General features: G+C 43.5%; 1 protein-coding gene across 1 annotated transcript in view; it reads right to left on the reverse strand.

Moving 5' to 3' along the window:
* The window catches only part of UBA6 (ubiquitin like modifier activating enzyme 6), a gene marked incomplete at its 5' end in the record, with an annotated part of 72,308 nt that extends 52,526 nt beyond the window's left edge, over window positions 1-19,782 (reverse strand). The window contains 6 exons of the mRNA XM_088463306.1: window positions 1,825-1,892; window positions 2,700-2,843; window positions 16,129-16,195; window positions 18,613-18,689; window positions 19,325-19,387; window positions 19,679-19,782. Of these exons, the coding sequence (XP_088319432.1) occupies window positions 1,825-1,892; window positions 2,700-2,843; window positions 16,129-16,195; window positions 18,613-18,689; window positions 19,325-19,387; window positions 19,679-19,782 (523 nt within the window). The remainder of the gene's footprint in view (window positions 1-1,824; window positions 1,893-2,699; window positions 2,844-16,128; window positions 16,196-18,612; window positions 18,690-19,324; window positions 19,388-19,678) is intronic.
* Between the last annotated feature and the right edge of the window lie 331 nt (window positions 19,783-20,113).

Here is a 20,113-nt window from a genome sequence, read left to right on the forward strand (position 1 = left end):
AAGTTAAGGCGTAAAACTGAAAAGGGAAATTATCTGGTTTCTGGACCATGAAGAGATTTGATAAACAAAAACCCCAATCCTTTAAACTGACTGGAATAATTAATCCTGCAGAAATAAGGGACAGAATGGGTTCAATTCGGGTAAAATTTTGTTTAGTCTCAAATAGGACTAGTGGTGAAAAACTGTCTGTGCAGGAACTCTTTGAGATCTATTATATAACCTGGACTTACATTTTTTTTCTCAAACTGGAAGAGAAGACAACAGGCTTCCCCACCTGCCACCTGTCATGCTCAGTTTATCAGAAAGCTTGGGATCTGCACACATAGCTGCCCATGCAGTTCCCCACAATAATAGGAGAACTGACCTCTTGCTTACCAAAGGAATGAAAGGAGCTAAACCTAGGGGCATTGACATGGAGAAAGGAACTCTTCTTCCTGTGGCCTGGGAGATAATCTTATCCAGTTCAGGACCAAACAAGGTCCCTTTTGCCCTGTGTCAACCTCCCAAGTTTCAAGTTAGAAAGCACAGTATGTCAGATAGAGGCCTCACAGATCCTGCTAAGTAGCAGTGGTATGAATTATAATGGTGGTTGCTTTAGAAAAGCAAGCAATAGGAACATGCACCTATGGTGGAGATTCCAATTTCTCTGTATCTTCACAAGGAAAAGATTAAAGGGCATTCAATCTGTGCGAGACCCAAAATCTGTGATTAGTCGAAGCTTCCTAATCAGGAAAGTAAGAAACCATCTATTACATTTTCCTCTTAAACAGTAAAGTATTTGCAACATCAAATTCCATATGACCATTAATCTCTAGTGTCTGCCAGATGGCATGCACAAATGTCCAATTCCCTGCTTACTTTTAGAGCTCTCACCGGGACACGAGGAAACCTCAGCTTCAGAACATTCAGCCACCTGACTTTCCTCCCTTCCAGAATCTGGAGAACTAAAGACATGGTGGTCGTTCTTAGAAGCCTCATCAAGAAAAAAAAGTATATCTAAACCAGGCCTTGTACAGTCCTTGCCAGCTAGTCATGTGTTTCAAAGTATGGAGCACCAAAGGGTTTTGGCAGAAAGACTCAGGAAAAACAAAATGCTCCCAGAGGCTGCACTGGGAGGATCAAAGGAAGAAAAATACCTATAATATGCAGCCAGCTGAATGAGTTCTGCATTACCTTGGATTAAAGACTTCACCTTAGTTGGCACAGACATCTCAGTAGGTGTCTCCACAGGCAACAGTGGACCCTGGTCCTCCGCCTCAAATGCCGCACTCAGGATCTTACCCAGACTGGGTACAAGGAAATTACTTTTGCCACTGATCCTACTCCAGACCTAGCCTGGACATACTCTCCTGATCCCTCCACAACCCTATATCTATTCCTCCTGTGTAGGACCCGATGACACGGACTGCATGCTCCCTTCCAACGTGTACTCGATGCCAAGGACTGAATGATCCCTTTCCACCATGCTGCACCTACAGTGCACAGGAGACACGGAGGTACCTCTGTAGCCCACTTAAGGCATCCCAAGCAAGCCCTGCAAAAAGCACTGAACTCCCAGGCAGCAAATTAGCATGTAGATATGGAGGTCTTTGAGTTTTTGGATGTAAATTTACATTTTTCAAGCTTAGGTCACCAACCTCCATACTTCAAGTGTTCCAACTTTGCCTACAGATGAGAGAAAAATATTTGGGAAAAGTATGGGAAAAAAGCATAACTAAAACTGAAGTGATGCATATGTAGGTGGGTGTATGCATCTTCAAGTCTGGAACACAGATCCATGTCCAGCACAAGAAAAACATTAATTGTCTGTGAGAAAGATAGTACCTAGGAAGAAATTCTTCTTGACTAATCTGTTGTAATGGGTTGACAATGTCCATGGCATCCAGATAGAGCTGAGGAACAAAAAGTACAACAACATATATAAATTAATATGTACTACAACATTAAACTACACAGTGTATGTGTTAATTTAAGTATGGCTATACAAAAGAAAACACAAGTCTGAGGTCAGTGCACAAAAGTTAAGAAATAGTTTTTCATTTTCCTAATCTAACAATAAAACAGAAAACAAAAATTTGGGCACAATGAAATATTGGCAATTTTTAACCATATCTATCTATACACATGGAATTTTTAAAAAACAAGAACTGAAGATACAGATGTGTCCTCAATCGTCTATGCTGCAGTCGCGTCAAAACAGTCCCTCTCGGGGAGCCTGATTCCGAAATACAAGTGTCGTATATCAAATTAATCATCGCAATGCGACAGACGCATTTACGGCAAAAAAAAAAAAAAAGAAGCCCAATGCTAGCAGAGTTGCTCGCGACCTGGCAGCTCACGCAAGGCACAGCGCGCTGCATGGCGTATTGAGGCTAGATTAGCAAGAACACATCTGTATGTCACAGCCGAAGCCTAAATGAGCATGAGCAGTTATGAAGCCTTAAGAAAAAAAAAAAAAAGCGGTGGTTGTATTATGATGCACTGTACATCTGTGCTGTAGTATTCTGTTTATATTTTTGTTTGTACTCTCACATGTTTAAATAATAGTACTCCACTTTAAATATATGATTAAATAAATACATAAATCTACTTGCAATAATCACTCACAATTTCTATTACACATTGACAATTCATAAAATAATGAATTAACAGCAGAAAAAAGAAAATTAGAACATCATAAATAAATTAAAATAACACACCCATTGCTGTAAAGGAGAAAACTTTTCTGTCACAGCTTTCAAGACTTCCTGGCTGGCAATCCCACCCATTGCTGCCGCAAGGGGAGCCAAATAACCTTGTGCTGTCCAGGACAACCATTTCACCAAGTCCTTATCAAGCAGTGGCTGTATTGATGGAAAAAAATTGGTTAACTTTCATACAAAACTACTTTAAAAAATAAAATAAAACAGTCCCGTCCACATTATACTTGAAAGAGTTTTGCCATTTGACAAGAACAATAGCTAAAATGTTAAAACAAAGAAACAAAGGAATGTTGTAGCTGAGAAACTGTACATGAAGCAAAAAAATGTTTAAAAAAAAAAAAAAATCATAAATGTGCTTTAGTTACTGGTAATAAGTCCTGGAATAAAAGTTTAGGTTATTTTTTAGTAAGTTAAATACATTAAAAAAAATGGGATTTTGGTTTTTACCTGATAAATCCTTTTTGCTTATTCCATGGGGACACTGGAACTGTGGGGGTGTAGGTGGAGCTGAAGGAGTCTGGTCACCAAGAGTTTAAACAGCACAGGCTCCTCCTCCCCTATAACCAACTACTGCAGTGTTTCCCAACCTCGGTCCTCAAGGCAGACTAACAGCCAATGTTTTTGTGATATCCATGCTTCAGCACAGATGGTTAAATTAAAATAACCAAGGTACTAATTAAGACACCTGTGCTTCACTGTGGCTACCCTTAAAACCTGGACTGTTAGTGTGCCTTGAGGACCGTGGTTGGGAACCCCTGCACTATTGTCTTAATAAGCCAGTTAATACTAACAAAGCTCAAATGAAAAGATGCAGAAGAAGAGAAAAAACAAGCACATAGACACACACACACACACACACACACACAGACTGGTGGGCCTGGACCACCACAGCCATGGAAAAAAACCTGAAACAAAGCCAGGGGCGTCCAATTTCCCCACAAAATCAGAGAAAAGGATTTATCAGGTAAGAACCGAAATCCCATTTTCTCTGTCATACATGAGGGACACTGGAATTGTGGGTTGTCCAAAAGCTTTCCCTTCAGGAAGGGAATACTCCTGCACTGTGTGTACGACCTTAGGGGAGGTTGCAAAGCAGTAAAATCTGATAAAAGTATGTGCCGTGGACCATGCAGCTACCTGGCAAAGCTTTTTCTCCACAGCATGCCCCTCTTATGGACATCATAGAGCACAAAAAGCAAATCTAAATGGCGGAGGGCCTTGGCCCTATCTACGTAACTGCTGAGGGCCCATACAAAAGCCAGCAAGGCAAGGGATGAACTCGGGCCCCATGGCTTCCCCTCTGGAAGGGAAGGTACCACAATTTCATGGTTTATATGGAATTTATATGGAATTTAGAAACCACATTAGTATGAAATTCCATTCTGGTGTATAGGACCACGGGTGAAAAATCAGAAAAGGATATTTATGAGACAAGGCATGCAAGTCAGACACACTCCAAGCAGAGGAGATAGAGAGAAGGAACATAGTCTTCCACGTGAGCCAGTGGATGTCCACGGATTTCAAAGGCATGAAGGGATGGGTCTGAATAGCCCACACCAGAACCAAATCTCACAGGGCCATCGGGAGAAGAAACGGTGGCTAAATATGAAACAACCCTTGGAGGAAAGTCTGCATTGCCAGTAGAAGCGCAACCTTGCACTGGAAAAAGACCAAGAGGGCAGAATCTTGAACCTTGAAGAAAAAGAGATGGAGACCTAAATCTAAGCCTTCTTGCACAAATGACAAGATTTTGGAAAGTCGGAACACTGACGGATCTAGATTTCAGACTGAACACCAAGCAAAATAAACTGACCACACCAGATAATAGGCCCTGGCCGACACCGGCTTCCTGGCGCAAAACATGGTGCACACGACAGAGTCAGAAAAACCCCTAGCATTTAAGAGGGCTGTTTCAACAGACCCCCCTTTCAAAGCCAGTCGAGGGAGATCGGGTGTAGGAACGGACGCTGGGAGAGACGTTCCAGCCCGAGAGGCAGATGCCACAGAGCTACCAGCACTGGAAGAGATCCGCATGTCAGGCCCTGCTTGGCCAGTCTGGAGCCACCAGAACGGCTGATCTGCCCGCCCGCCAGCTTCAACGTGCTGAGAACTTGAGGCAGCATAGATCCCAGAGGAAAAAGATGAGGGGAAATGTTTACGGAATTGACAGGGTGGCCACCAGGACGGCTTCCAGATCAAGAGTTCGGGAGCAATACCGGGACAACTTGCGATTGTGAATGGAAGCCATCATATCTATGTTGGGACAACCCCAGTGATCCACTAACATCTGGAACCTGGCGGGGTGGAGAAATCATTGTACATGTTCTGACTGAAATATTCTGCCTCCCAGTTTTCAACCCCCGGAATGTAAACTGCAGACAGGACTGGAAGAAACCATTCAGCCCAATGGATAATCATGCGGTTGTCTCTCATCGGCTTTGAGCGCGGCTAGATGACTGATATACACAATGGCGGTCACGTCGACCATCTGGACCTTTACCACATTTCCATGGCCCAGTCTGACAAGAACTTGGTAGATGCCCTGAGATCCACAATGTTGATTGAAAGGAGGGATTCCTGTGTAGTTTAGAGTTACAGCCCTCCCACCTCTTAGGGATCACATCTGTCATGAGGAACGTCCAGTCTGGAATCATAAAGGACGTCACCTGTCTAAGTGGGAGGACTGAAGCCACCAAAGTAAGTTGTGATACACTTCCAGGAGCAAGGAGAGAAGTTGGGACCAGAGATTAAGGCAATATTGGTTCCTTTAGGAAATAATCTCTGTCTGGAGTGAATTCCTGAGTGAACATCAAAGGTGGAGACAAAGTTTCCCAGAATTCACATGCAGAGATGTACCAACATTTGGCGCATCCTTAGGAGAAATCACACCATTGTCTTGTTAGGCAATAATCTTGACCCTTGGAGGAAAACTCGCTAGGACTGGGCATTCAACAGAGCCTCCAAGTGAAGCATCCTTTGTGGTTGAGTCAGGCTGGACTAGCGCCAATTTATGAGCTAACCATGTGACTGAAGGACCTGAACTGTCAGGAGATGTTTCTCGAGGATGACCGGAGATTGAGCTGTAATGAGGAGATGTGCCATGTAGAAATGTGAAGCGGAGGAATCATTGATGGTCCTCCTGAATGGGAATATATGAAATCCCCCAGCTCCAAGGTATGCATGATAAACCTGAAGAGATTTAGTGATTTTAAGTTGAGGATGGGGAGGAAGGAGTTGCCCAGCTTCAGTATGAGGAAAAGGTTTGTGTAGAAACCAGTTCCTCTCCGATGAGGCAGAACTGGGGCTATGACATCGGAGGCCAGAAGGGCCCTGATAGACTCCTGCAAGCACCTGCGTTGATGAGGTCAACAGGCAGACCCGTTGTGAAGAACTAGCCTGGAGGGGTCTCCTGGAAGTCGAAACCATAACCCCAAGATCCTATGCTTTAAAACCAGGAGTTGTATGTTGTCCGCAGCCATGCCTCGAGGAAAAGCAGAAGACGGCCTTCCACCGTGCTCAATCTGTCCTCCAAAGTGGGAGTTCGCCCTGTTATGCTGTCTGTTTATCCTCTTGGAAGCTGGGCGGTGGTCTGTCCAAGTTTGCCTGCCTCTGGATCCCTTCTGGATGAGGAATCCTGGCTCCTAGAGGAGAGCTGAAGTCTCGGCTTGTCCTGAGGATTAAAGGATCGAAAAGAAAAAGGTCCTAGGTTAAGGAGCCATGGCAGGCAAGAAGGCAGATTTTGAGTCAGCCATGGCAGCAACAGTTTTATCTAATTCGAGACCAAAGAACTTTGCCATTAAGTGGAAGGAATTCCAGGGCCTTCTTGGATTCAGAGACCGCATGCCAAGAGCCAGATTGCTCGTCTGGCAGCTACTATCGAAGCCAAAACCTTAGCTGGTAGGATGCTCGGGTCAAAGGAAGCCGCTCTCCTGATATTGTCAACTATTGACAACAATTCGGAGTGATGAACACCTCACCTAAGTCCCTCATCCAAAGAATCTGCACACCACTCTAAAGACTGCGTAATCCAAGCACAGGCAAGGGCTGGCCATAGTGCTGCACATGCAGAAGAAAAAATGGATTTGAGGAAAACCTCTAATTTCTTCTTCGGAGTCCATAGGGATCCACAGAGATCCCATGAGGATATTATGGTTGGAAGACCAGGCACCAAACAGTTAAAGCTTTGGCTCCCAGAATGCCCCTGGTCATCCTCCATACATACCCTGCCCCTAGCCATAGGACTCCAGCTTGTGTGGTGCGGCAGGATCCAGGTGCACCTTTGTAACAGGAGGACTGCTTAGAGCGGGTCGTGGCTGAGTTTAGCTAGCAGCGAGGCTACAACGTGGACTTCACCGGATGCTCGGAGATGTCAGGTAAGGTGATTCCTCGCTTACAGGGAATCGTGCGCAGCAGTCCTTGCTTCTGGTGTCAGAGACGCACCAGAAGCCGCTGCTGTAAGTACCAGGGATTGTCCGCGTTCTTACTACACCAGCCAGGGCCCTATCATCTGATGCTGGGGATCGGCAGCAGACACAATCTGCTGTCATGAGGCCAGCGTACCTGGCTGGATAATGCAGCTTAGGGGAGGTATGCGTTTCCCCCCCCCCCGACCCATACAGTCCCTACAAGGGTTTAGAGCATCTGGGTTGCTTTGCCTACCCTCCACGTGTATGAGACGCTCACGGTCCATGCAGTGCACCCAATAGCTGTGGTCTCACGAGGGTCTGGGTCAGTCTCCCTGTATACCGCTCCCTTGGTTAAGGTATATGGTCCTCTATGTCCTACCATTCCTTTGCGTTGCTGTAGTGGATTTAGAGCCAATTGTAATTATATTACATGTGCATTGTATGTGTCTGTTTGCTAGCTGCTGACTGATACTGTTTTTTATTTCTGTCAATTTTAACTATCACTGTTATTTCTTTCTGAAGTACTTAACACTCGTTGAGATTTTGTGAAGGCTGTCACAAAACTTTGAGATTTTGCTTTTACTTTGAGTATGTCAAAAGATGAAGCAGAAGGGGAGCCACCTGTGCTGGTTTCATGTAAATCATGAAAGGCTTGTGTGTCCTCACAGGACATAAAGGAGGGTTTGTGTGTTAACTGTTATAAAGTGCTACCATACCAATCCGGATTACCTGTTGTAGCCAACTTGTAGTCATAATGCATTGTTACCTTTATATTCTAAGCATAAGAAGGAAGCAGATTTTATTTATCAATGCTATTGCTCCATTTGACCATCAACTACCATGATGGTGGGGGTTAAATTGTACTTCACATTCACTTGTGAAGACTGTGCTACCATCCCCCTCTATCCTAATTAGTTGGAGACGCTCAGCTGCAGTTGATCATGGAAATGTATGCTGAGGGGAGATTTGGGCTCTCTGAGTACACCTTTCTCCAAGGAACAAGGTATATAGCACTGGAATCCTAGCAACTTTTGTGTTTGTAGAAGTTGATTCAGTGCCGACATGTAAGTATATTTCTATGCACTGCACTATATATATCCTATTTATGTGATATTTATATGCATGTAGATCCTACCAAACTTATGGGTTTAGGTAGTTGATTTTAATGCCTTTTTGCAAATATATTTTATGCATTTTATGTGACTTATGCTAACTCTGCTTGGAAAAAAAAAAAGTTATTTTGTTTTCTTTTATTTTTCCTAACCCCCAACTACCTGGTGTATAGGGGTTAGAGAGTATTTCACATTTGTTTTTATCTGTGAAAAGGGTAACAGTGCAGTTTTAATCCTACACTGGTTGTAGGTTACTTACAAGTATTTCCCATGTCTCAGGACAAGGGTAAACATGACACTGTTGTACCTGTGCTGGTTTCATGTAATCCTGTGCAGTTGGCCTCTCAGGATTTCATACAGGTTGGACTGTGGTTTGATTGATATACACCACAACAGTCCACCTCGCCGGCACCTGTTCAGGGGTCACCTTTAATGTCCTCCTGGTCTCAGGTTATGACGCAGTTAGTGGACCGCGTCTCAGCTCCCATACTGACTGCTAGGTTTCCTCTTCCCATACAGCCTTTCTGGATGGAGGGCTATGTCCACTCAGTTCAGAATCTGATGTACAAGCAAATAAGGCATTAGCTGTCTAAGCATATAGATGGACTACACCATTCTCTCAGTCCACCCAGTTTTCAGATTCAGATATATCATTTGAGGAAGCAGAGGATACACAGTTTCTCCCTCTGGGCCTATCGCGGAGAGGAGGAGCACCATTCATGAGTGGATGTTCCTCTCTAGCAGGGACGGTTATTCAATTTTCAAGATGAAGTACCGGCTCCTAAACCCTGATAAAGCTGGTGTTCAACACCAGAGGGTGATTTAGGCTGGATTCCCTCAATCTGAACAGCTCACTGAGCTTATGGGGGAAGCATGGAACACTCCAGGTAGACTGTTCCAGATTCCAAAAAAAGACTACAGTTTTTTTTCCATTTTTCCACAGGGAGAGTGCATTAGGTGGGATATCTCCCCCTCCCTACTGGGGATTCTTGCATGACACCTTCCTAAGGGGTTACTCCTCAGAATGTTGTTTGCACAACTCCCGGTTCCTTTAGCTAATAAGGAAGGAGTTATTACGCAGATTTGTTCTTGATTCAGAAGCTAAATGGGTATCGCTCTATTTTGAATCCATTTGCACCAATTCTGTATGGAGACCCTACGGTCAATTATGCTGGCAATGGAACCTGGGGATTTCATGGTTCCCTAGACATACAGGATGAATATCTGCATGTACCTATTGCACTAAGGGTTTCTGAGTTTTGCTATTAGTCAACATTACCAATGCCTTTTGGTCTTTCCACAGCCCCTCGGGTGTTTATCAAGATAATGGCGGTCATAACTGCTCATTTCAGGAGTCAGGATACTGCCATACTTGGACGACCTCCTTATATTAACAGTCTACGGAGGTTTTACATCATCTCCAGCTGAACACTGCCTGTCTACAGGAGCAGGGCTGGATAATCAACTGGCAAAGGGTCTTCCCTTTTCTTCAACAAGATGGTACATCTTGGGGCGCTACTGGATTCCCTGGTACAAGGATCTGTCTACCAGTGGACAGGTTTTTGGCTATACAATTCCGGATGGGCAAATTGCTCCGAAATCAGAGGGTATCCATTCACTCAGCCTGGGGTCAATGGTATCCACCTTCAACATGGTGGAATATGCCCAGTTACATTCCAGGCCACTACAAAGATTGATTCTCTCCAGGAGGAATGGATAGCATCTTCTTATAGGGCCCCCTTTCTAGGGAAGTTCGACAAATCAAGAAAGTCATTTGCCAATAAACATTTTGGAAATGCGAGCAGTATATAGAGCACTGATCAAGGCACAGGAACCTGCTACATGGCAGGCCGGTCCAGATCCAGTCCAACAATGCAACTGCAGTGGCCTACCTCAATCATCAGGGAGGTACAAGAAGTTATGCAGACATGGAAGAAGTGACAAAGGTTCTGATTTGGGCAGAACGTCATCTTCCAGCCATTTCGGCAATATTAATACTGGGAGTGCTAAATTGGGAAGCAAACTTCCTAAGTCGCCAGGACATACATGCTGGAGAGTGGTCTCTCCATCGGGAGTGTTTCAGCTCCTGGTAAACAAATGGGGTCTACCAGAGATGGATCTCATGGCGTCACGCCACAACCACAAGGTCCCCAGGTACGTGGCCAGGTCCAGAGACCCATCAGCAGCCTTCGTGGACACACTGGCAGTAAGATGGGACTTTAAGTCGGCTTAACTTTCCTCCAATTTCCCTGCTCCCAAGAGTTCTCAGGAAAATTCAAGCAGGAAGGCGGAGCAGTAATTACTAGTGTCTCCGGCTTGGCCCAGACATCATTGGTTCACAGACTTACAGAATCTGTCGGTAGACAGCCCATATCTTTTCCTCTGTGGCAGGATCTGCTGACGCAGAATCCCTGCCGACATTTGGACTTGCCCCGTCTGACGGCGTGGCTCTTGAATCTTCCATCTTAAAAGCGAAGGGATTTTTAATTTCTGTAATTCAAACTATGCTTAGAGCACGGAAGCCTGCTTCTGCCTGCATCTATTACAGAATTTGGCATTCTTTAGATCACAGGTTCTCAAACTCGGTCCTCAGGATCCCAAACAGTGCATGTTTTCCAAGTCTCCCCACAGAATCACAAGGGAAATAATTAACTCCACCTGTGGATCTTTTAAAATGAGTCAGTGAGTAATGACAACACCTGTGCACCTGTTAAGTGACCTGGAAAACGTGAACTGTGTGGGGTCCTGAGGAACGAGTTTGAGAACCACTGCTTTAGATCAATGGTGTCCTCATAAGGAATATGATCCTAGGGTTCCAGGATACTGGCTTTTTTGCAGGCAGGGTTAGGCAATAGTCTCCGCCTGGCTACTTTGAGAGTGCAAGTTTCTGCATTGTCAGTCTGGTTCCAGAAGAAGATTGCTTCATTACCAGATGTTAGAATTTTTTTTCCAAGGAGTTCTGCGAGTTCACCCTCCTTTTGTTCCACTGATAACACCGTGGCATTTGTCTTTGGTTCTTAAGGGGTTACAAGCTTCCCCATTTGAACCTTTAGACTCTGTAGATTTAAAGTGGTTGACAGCAAAGACAATTTTTCTTCTTGCTATCTCTTCTGCTCGCAGAGTCTCGGATTTGGCAGTGCTCTCTTGTCGCTGCCCATTTTTTGATTTTTCACCAGGATAAACCTGTTCTACGTACAAGGGAGGGTTACCTTCCTAAGGTAGTATTCCATTTCATATAAATTAAGAAATTGTTGTTCCAGCTTTTCAGGCTCCAGACTTTTCTGTAGGTGAAGCCTCCCTGGGTGTAGTTCGTGCTCTCCATATTTATGTGGAGCGTACAAGTTGTGTTAGAAAATCAGATTCTCCTTTTGTATTAAATGGTTTTCACAAACGAGAATGGCCAGCTAACAAGCGGACTCTGGCGAATGACTATCCCTCAGGTGTAAACACAGGCTGATCCTGTCTCAAGCACATTCTACTCGGTCTGTAGGGCCATCGTGGGCATTCAGTCATGGTGCCTCTGTTGAACAATTGTGCAAGGCTGCCACGTGGTCTTCTGTCCACACTTTTCTTAGGTTTTATGCCTTTGATACTTCTGCCTACCAGGATACTTCCTTTGGGCAACAAGTTCTCCTTTCTGCTCAGGAGAGTACCCCATCCTAAGGGTACTGCGTTAGGACATCCCCATGGTATCCCTGTGGATCCCGAAGAAGAAATATAGAGTTATGGTAGACTTACCTAAGGAACTCCTTTTCTTTGAGGTGCCTAGGGTCCACCCTGACGCGCCTCGCTTCATTGGGTGATTTTCTTTCGGTCACAGATTCCCTCATCTTCTGTAAGTGTTTCTGGTGTACGATTGTTCTTCCTTCTCCTGCCTTTAGGCTTGTTAACTAAACTGAAGTCCTATGGCTAGGGGCGGGGTATATATGGAGGAGGACCTGGATCATTCTGGGAGCCAAAGTTTAAAGGTTTGGTGCCTGGTCTTCCAACCATAATATCCCCATGGTATCCCAGTATGGACCTCGAAGAAAAGGAGTTATCTAGGTAATTTGACCATAATGCTATATTTTTCTGTCTGTGGCGACTTTAAGAGAGGCCACATTTGGAAGAGGGAGTGTGGTGGTCTTACCTAGACGCTCGATCAGGGCGTCCACATGGGGAAGTAATTTTTATTTTACCTGGTCATAGGAAGGGAGAAAATTGAAAGCCATAATATGCTTGGCCTGGAAACGCCTATTAGGATGAGTCCAAGTTTCTGCAATGAGGTCCTCCAGTTAAGCGTTGGAACAAAAGGTAACAGTAATAAGTAGCATGGACTTGACTGCGGCAATTAAAGCTTCAACATTTATTGGACTAGGCTGGTCGTCTGCCTGTAAGGAGGACAACTCTAGGTCAAAATCTTGTGAAGACCTCGGAGTCTGAAGCTGGGTACACATCTAACCCAGCCAAGCAGTACATCGCGTCGCCATACACACTACATGATCTGGTGTACAACGGAGCGATGTATAGTTACATGCTGCATGTGACACTGCATCGGATGTGGAATTGTCCCATTTGATGTGCATTTGATGGGATACTTCAATGAATGGCAGCAGTGAATAGATTGGGCATACACACTGTATGATGTGCACGATAGATCGTTCCAATCAGCGTCAAAACGAAATACAGGATGATAGATCGTATAGTGTGTACCTAACTTAACTCAAAACCTGACTGAAGGAGGGGTATTCATAGGACATTTGGATGGCTTATGGAGGACAACCAGGTCCAACATCTGTCGTAAAGAGTTGGAGACCTGAACAAGGCCCTGTACTGACTGAGAGAAGCCTTGCACAGTGCACACTAAACAATTCAATTAGCATCAGTTGGGGAGCGACAGGCAAGGAGGAGGGTCCAAGCAGTAGGACCATCTACAGTGGCAGTCCTGGAACAAGTCAATTGTTTTGCCAGTTCCAGTATGGCCTGGGACAGGGTGCTGCCAGGGTAACAAGCTGTTGCGCTGCAGCGAAGCACACAATTTAACATGTAAAGCCTTAAAATTACATAAACATTTAAGAAACCAAGATTACACTGACAACACAGTGTAATATATTCAATAGCAGGTAAACAATTATGAAATTGAACAATCAACTGTAAGATAATGAGTGCACAGAAACAGGTGTAACACATTTAAACTATAATACTAATGAAGTAGATACTGCGATTATGCAGCAAATGTCAGGAACACTAATAAACTGACAAATAAAACTTTGTTCTCAACGCAGAAAAATTTGGTAAACAGTAGCTAAAAACAGATACTAAAAACGGGGAAATAATGAACAGACTAATTTCTTAACGACTTAAGGTGCATACACACGGTACGATATGTACCACCGACTTGAAAGATATCTTTCAACATATATCTTTCAAAGATATCGTTCATAGATATCGTTCATTGGGCCTGATTCAGACCCACTCGCGAGCGACTGTACGCTCGCAAGTGGGTCGATGGTCTGCACTGAGCATGCGCACGACGGAGGGAGCTCTGTCGTGCGCATGCGCCAGACACGACGAGCGAAGGACTTTCCTTCGCTCGTTGTGTCCGATCAAAGGGGGCGTGCTGTCAATGTTGATTGACAGCACGCCCCCTTTGGTGGGCGTGCCGGGGGCGTGCCTCCCTGACGGGGGCGTTCCCACGGGAACGCCTCCCGTCAGAAGCCGGCCCACTGACATCACTAGTGATGTCAGTGGGAGTGATTTTGGCTCTGATAGAGCCAAAATCACTCCGGAGCTTGCGGTTGAAAACCTCAACCGCAGGCTCCGGCTCGCAATTTCGATGGTCGCGATGGTCACGACCATCGCGGCCATCAAAATGCACGCTCGTATAGCCTGTGGGTGGTGACCCACAGCTATACGAGCGTCCAGGAGGACGCTCCATGAAAAAGGAGCCCGGCCCTCATGCAGAGCGTGCGCTCTGCTCAGAGCGTACGGCTCTGAATGAGGGCCATAGATCATTCATAGATCTTTCAAAGATATATTTCAGTGAGTCATCCTGCCACATCTCTGAACAGGCAAAGTTGACGATATCGTCCTTATTGGCCTGCATGTACGGACGATCATAGATATCGTTATCGTTCATGCGGGAACACACATCGTTGGTCATTCACTGAATAAAAAAATTATAGATATGAGCGATATATCGCTGAACGATTGTTATAGTAACGATATATCGTCCCTCGTGTATGCACCTTTAAGGAAAAACGGACATGTATACTCAAAATATTATATATATACACATGCACACACACACATATGTAGCAAAATTAAAATTATAAAATACAGAGAAAACCTAACAATCTGCGAATACATAAGTCCTGACTACCTAAAAGACAATAAGCAGCACCTTGCACACAGAGGAAAGTTCAGAATACACAGCAAAAAAACCAAAAACTAAATATGCATCCAGTTACAGCAGCACCTACCTACAGATGTGTCCACCTACATCTATCTACAAGTCGTGCCACACAACGCGGGAGCTCCGTGTAACTCTGTAGCGCAGAGCGTCTTGTCGTGTGATTTGTTACCTTCACATTCGTCTTATTCTCATAGCGATGCAAATATTTAGCAAAAGCAGCTTCTGCTGATTAAAATAATATGCAGAATGCCTATGTTCTGTGAGCGACTGCTGGTATAACTGCATGCGAAATGCTATGTTAAAGTGTTACAGCCGCTGATATTGTAATGTAGCATTTCACATACAGATACACCCGCAGTCGCTCACAAAATATAGGCATGCTGCATATCATTTTAATCAGCAGAAGCTGCTTGTGCTAACTATTCGCATCGTTTTGCGATTAAGCACGCAAGGAGGCTAAATGTATGTGGACACATCTGTAAGCAGTTTTAGGGACTTATACTGGGTACACTCTGTAGATGATGTATCACTCGTATAGCCGATGAACGCTATATCGCCCAGACCATCTGTGTGTGAACACCCAATACATCTGTGAACAACGTCTTTTACCGATGTATCGCAGTGCACTGCAGATGCAATATATACCATACAGATCTACAACTTGTGTGTATAGACCAAATGACTGCACGATATGTTGGGCACAGGAAATTATCAAGACTGGCATATTTAATTGGGTACTTGTGGACAAACAGATCGTGCAGCCAATTGGTAAGTGTGTATGCACCATGTCGTTGAAGTGCATAGTTTCCTACAATGTTAAATTGGTCAGTGGCTCCTCACATCTTTCAAGTGTATTCCCCATATTAGACTTTTTAACATAGCATAAGCTTGACCGGATGTAGGGTAGGAGAGGATAACTCAAGTGTCTGCTTGCAGGAGAGAAGATGGCTGCTGAGCGTCCTAGGAGGGGTAGTGCAGAAGCCTTTGGCGGGCTGCCTAGTAAGAGGGGTGCATCAAAGAGTGGGAAAGGAGAGAACCAGGTGAAGGCCATGGCCGACCACCAGAGACTTGCCTCCATTTTAACAGCGTCCTAATTACAAATATGTCCCTAGTGCTCCAGTGGGGGAGCTGTGAAATGGGCCGCCGCTGGGCCACGCCCCTGGCGGCCTGCTCTGCCAAAAGGGAAACCACTGCTGTAGACTGGCTCTACGCAGTGCGGAGTGCTGTTTACCTGCTGCTTCGGCTGCTCTCCAGCCATTGTGCCCCGGGGATCAGCCAGAGCTCCGGCCACCAGAGCAGGGCTGGCGATGTGAGCACTGCACCTACAGTAGCACCGTCTGTTGCCCAATAGGAAAGTAAAAAATTATAAAAACTGTGGTGCCTCCTTAATCTCTACCTATACAGACAGTTCCAGTGGTCCCATGGATAACAGAAACATCACTTGTTTTAGCTATTAAGAACCAAAAAACTAAAGCATTTAACCTGAGAAGCAGTCTTTAGGCTGTGAAACATACTTTACTCTGCAGATTTTCAATAATAGATGCGGCTAATTTCTGCATTTCTTCAGCATCCTGGAGGCACCTACAAAACAAGATTCCAATATTAAACAGATGAGAAAAATACATTTATCAGATGATAATTACTTACACAGTCCTTTCTACCATAGAGAAGACACTAGCATGATGCTCCCAGTGTTCGGTTAGTGAATTGGAATATGGTGATAAAAAAACAAACAAACAAAAAAAACAACAAGCAATCAATGGGTGGACATATCCACTATGCTATGTTGAAGCACGGTCTATTCTGGCAATTCACCATATAACCAACTTCTGCATCAAATACTGAAGGAAGCTTTTCACCCCTAGTTTGGACAACTCAGATATAGAACTGTATTCAATTTGAGCCGAGCCACGATACTTTATCGTAGCCCGGACTTTTCGCCTACTTCGCCTGTTTGGCAGGCGGAAAAGTATCGCGCGCGTGCATGCTTTACCCCGTATTCAATTTGAAAGTACGCGAAAAAGTGACCCGGCAAAGCTTGAACAGACGGAAAGTGCTGTCAGATTTGGGGAAATCAGCCTGACACCCCCCAAAAGATGCTCTGACATGGGGGTTCACTATGGTACCCCCCGATTTGGCTTGCTGAAGGTATTTGGTGTTTTTAAACGGGCTCAATAGCTGCTAAATAGCGTTTTTCTATACGTGGTGCAGAATAGTATTCAGGAGTATTTTTTCCAGAAATTAACCATTCCCAGCAAATTTGGGGTACTTGAAAATGGGGGTCAGCATATTTAAAAGTTGCCAAAGCGAAGTTGAAAAAATCGTGAAAAATCCACCTGTCGCAAGCACCTGCAATAAAAAAAAACACATGGGGCATACTTGGGGACCCCCCCAGAGTCAAGTTTGCTAGTTTTTAACTTTGTACCCCCAACATTTTTTTCTTTTGCCCCCTTTTTCAAAGTAATTTTTTGGGGTGTTAAGTGTTTTTTTTTTTATTTTTTGTCACAGTTTACCTTTGGGGGACTGTCTGAAGGCTGCAGGGGGGTTCCCACAACATTGCACCCCAAAACCCCAATTCTGCACTTTTTTCCGCCTGCTATTCATAGGCAAAACTTTTTCGCCTGGTACATTGCATTGACTTTCCGCCTAGGCGGAAAGTCTTTCAAATTGAATATGGGGTAAAACCAAAACAGGCGAAAATGACGTCATCGACGAAAAAGGATCACGGATCCGGACTTTTCGCCTCAAATTGAATACGGGCCATAGTGTTTAATTCTTTCTAGAATGCCTTTTATACAAAAATTACCCACTTAGGTGATTATTCTACTTTATATTAGAAATAGTTAATGGATAAATGAGAAATTAGAAATATAGTCAAATAACTTCACTAATGTCTGAAGTATTTTATTGAAAGATAGTAATTTGTCTCAAATTATAGAAACAAAAGTTTCCATTACACAATTTTGCTAAATGGAAACATAACTCTTTCTACTTTATTAATAAAGATTAGGAAACGGTCCCTGCTAGTTGCAGAGGGTCTTCAGATTTGTAAAGCAGATAAAAGCATTTATCTGCTAAGTGCACAGTGGTTAACATTGCTGCTTCACTGCACTGAGTTCATGAGAACAATTCCTGTGCAGGGCTAGATATGTCTGAGGTTAGTATGTTCTCCCTGTGTTTGTGTGAGTGTCCTGCTACACTCCAAAAATCATAATGGTAGGATAACTAGCCGCTGACTAAAAAAAAAAAATAATGGTGTGTGCGCGCTTGTGTGGTAGGGAATTTAGACTGTAAGCTCCAATGGGGCAGGAACTGATGCAATAAAGTATTGTCTGGACAGCGCTGCATAATTGGTGGCACTATATAAATGATAATATCGATGTGCAGTTCTGCCTACCAACATAGAGCATATTTATAAAGCTCATAAGGGCAGGACAAAGCTTGTGATACTATAGTTGCAGAGTGAGGTTACTAAAACAAGATACAAATAGTGGAAAGCACTATTTGTTGCTGTGCTTGCAGAGGGCACAGTTATTTTCACTCAACGTTACCTTTAATGAGATTTATTTTGCAATTCAATAGATAATCCATTTCTAGGTACACTCTCTGAACAATGTAATAAAAAGCTTTGTAAACAAAATTCCACATGTAATAAAGACAGTTCTGGTGTCTCCCTCAATCGAGTTAATAATTTAACCTTTAAGTTAAGTGTAAACTGAGCAGTATTTCGAAAAATGTAAGAAAGGTTTATTTAATGACAGGGGTAGCTCTTAAGTGGTAGAAAGATTGGAATTTACACTTTTGCACATTTACTGATTTGAACAACTTTTCCAACGTATGAATATATTTATACAGACACACACAAAAGCAGATCCTGTTACATAAAAAGTCAGGGCTACAGTTGTCTTATATATAGGAAAGTATCACCTGATGTTAAAAAGTACTCATCATTCATTATTAAAATCACTCTATATCTGGCCAGGGACCAATAACCATACCCTATGTTTGGCAGATGATTGTGCTTCTCCTGGAAATGATCCAGTGCTAATATCGCCGTGTGGATGCTCAGAGGTGCCTGGAGACCAGAGAGAAAGAATCACTTATCATTCAAGGCACATAGCTATAATTCTTCAAACTCATTATCAAATTAAATGTAGTACAATGATAAAGCACCTATTATATACCTTGCATACATAAGTGCCCTGGATCTACAAATGACAGTATGGCTACAACCGTGTGCTACTGCAAGAAACAGGTTAAACAGCATAGTATCTGTTCAAAGAAGCTTGACAAGGACATTCAAATATGCACTGACTGCTCGTCACTACACTGACCTACAATGTCTACAAATCACCGGCATTCCCATTGTGTAAAAATAATTGCTTGCACTGGCTAGAGATGAACTTCCTTTATTTTAAAGTAATTAGCTAGGGAGAAGAATATTGACAGTTATTTTTATTTAGAAAAATGTTCTCTATTCGAGTGTACCCCTAATGGGTCATATTGTGAGGATTTCCATCTATGGGAAGTTCACATCTGTAGACACTGGTCATCCAAAAAAAAGCCTTTAGCCTTTTTCTCTGTATACCACACCATAGTACTCCAGTGTCCCCCAATGGATGTTACAGAACATATGTTATGAGAGGAATTCAAATATAAATAAATAAAACAAATGTTGGATTTATATGGCTTTTTAGGATTTTTTTTTACCACTGGTTTGCTGTAATCTGCAATTAAATACGTTGGGTCAATCAACTGCTTTTCCAGCCTTTCCTGAAAAAGAAAACAATACATTAGGGTATTTTGTCAATTGTCACGTATCAACATATTAAACATAAATTCAGTATTCCTATGTCCTAGAATAAATTTTTTCTGAATATATCAAAGACAAAGAAAAGAGAAATAATTTTCTTCCAAACACCAGCAGGTACCATATTAGCTGGTTTAAGGGGAATGATGGGAGTTGCAGTTCAAAGCAGCAGGATGACATTATTATAGGGAAGTATAATCCTTTCCTTTTAACCAATGAAATAGTTAGTATGTTGAGGAACAGGCACTACTCACAAAGTTAAATGACTTGGGCATTTTAATCTGTAGAGCTATTCCCCCATGTTGGTATGGCTCCAGGTTTGATGCATCTCCAATGCTGAATGAGTAAGGTGATGTCACTATAAAAGAAAAAAAAAAAAACTTTTTCACAGATAACATTGCACTTGTAATACTAACATTAATCATAGATTGTACAATGCATCATGCTGACGCTTTAAAATAAAAACAGGATTTTGGTACTTACCGATAAATCCCTTTCTCCGATTCCACAGGGGACACTGGAGTTCAAGACAGTGGGGTAGACGGTGGTAGAGTAGAGCCTGGAACTTTAAATAATTCAGAAGTGTGACTGGCTCCTCCCCCTCTATGCCCCATCAGCCCCAGTTTAAGAACTGAGCCCGAGAGGAGATGGTAGACAACAGGAAAACGAGGAGAAGACCACAGAACGGA

The sequence above is a fragment of the Taudactylus pleione genome, unplaced genomic scaffold (genome assembly GCF_031769625.1).
Source record: "Taudactylus pleione unplaced genomic scaffold, aTauple2 ptg001339l, whole genome shotgun sequence".
Lineage (NCBI taxonomy): Eukaryota > Metazoa > Chordata > Amphibia > Anura > Myobatrachidae > Taudactylus > Taudactylus pleione.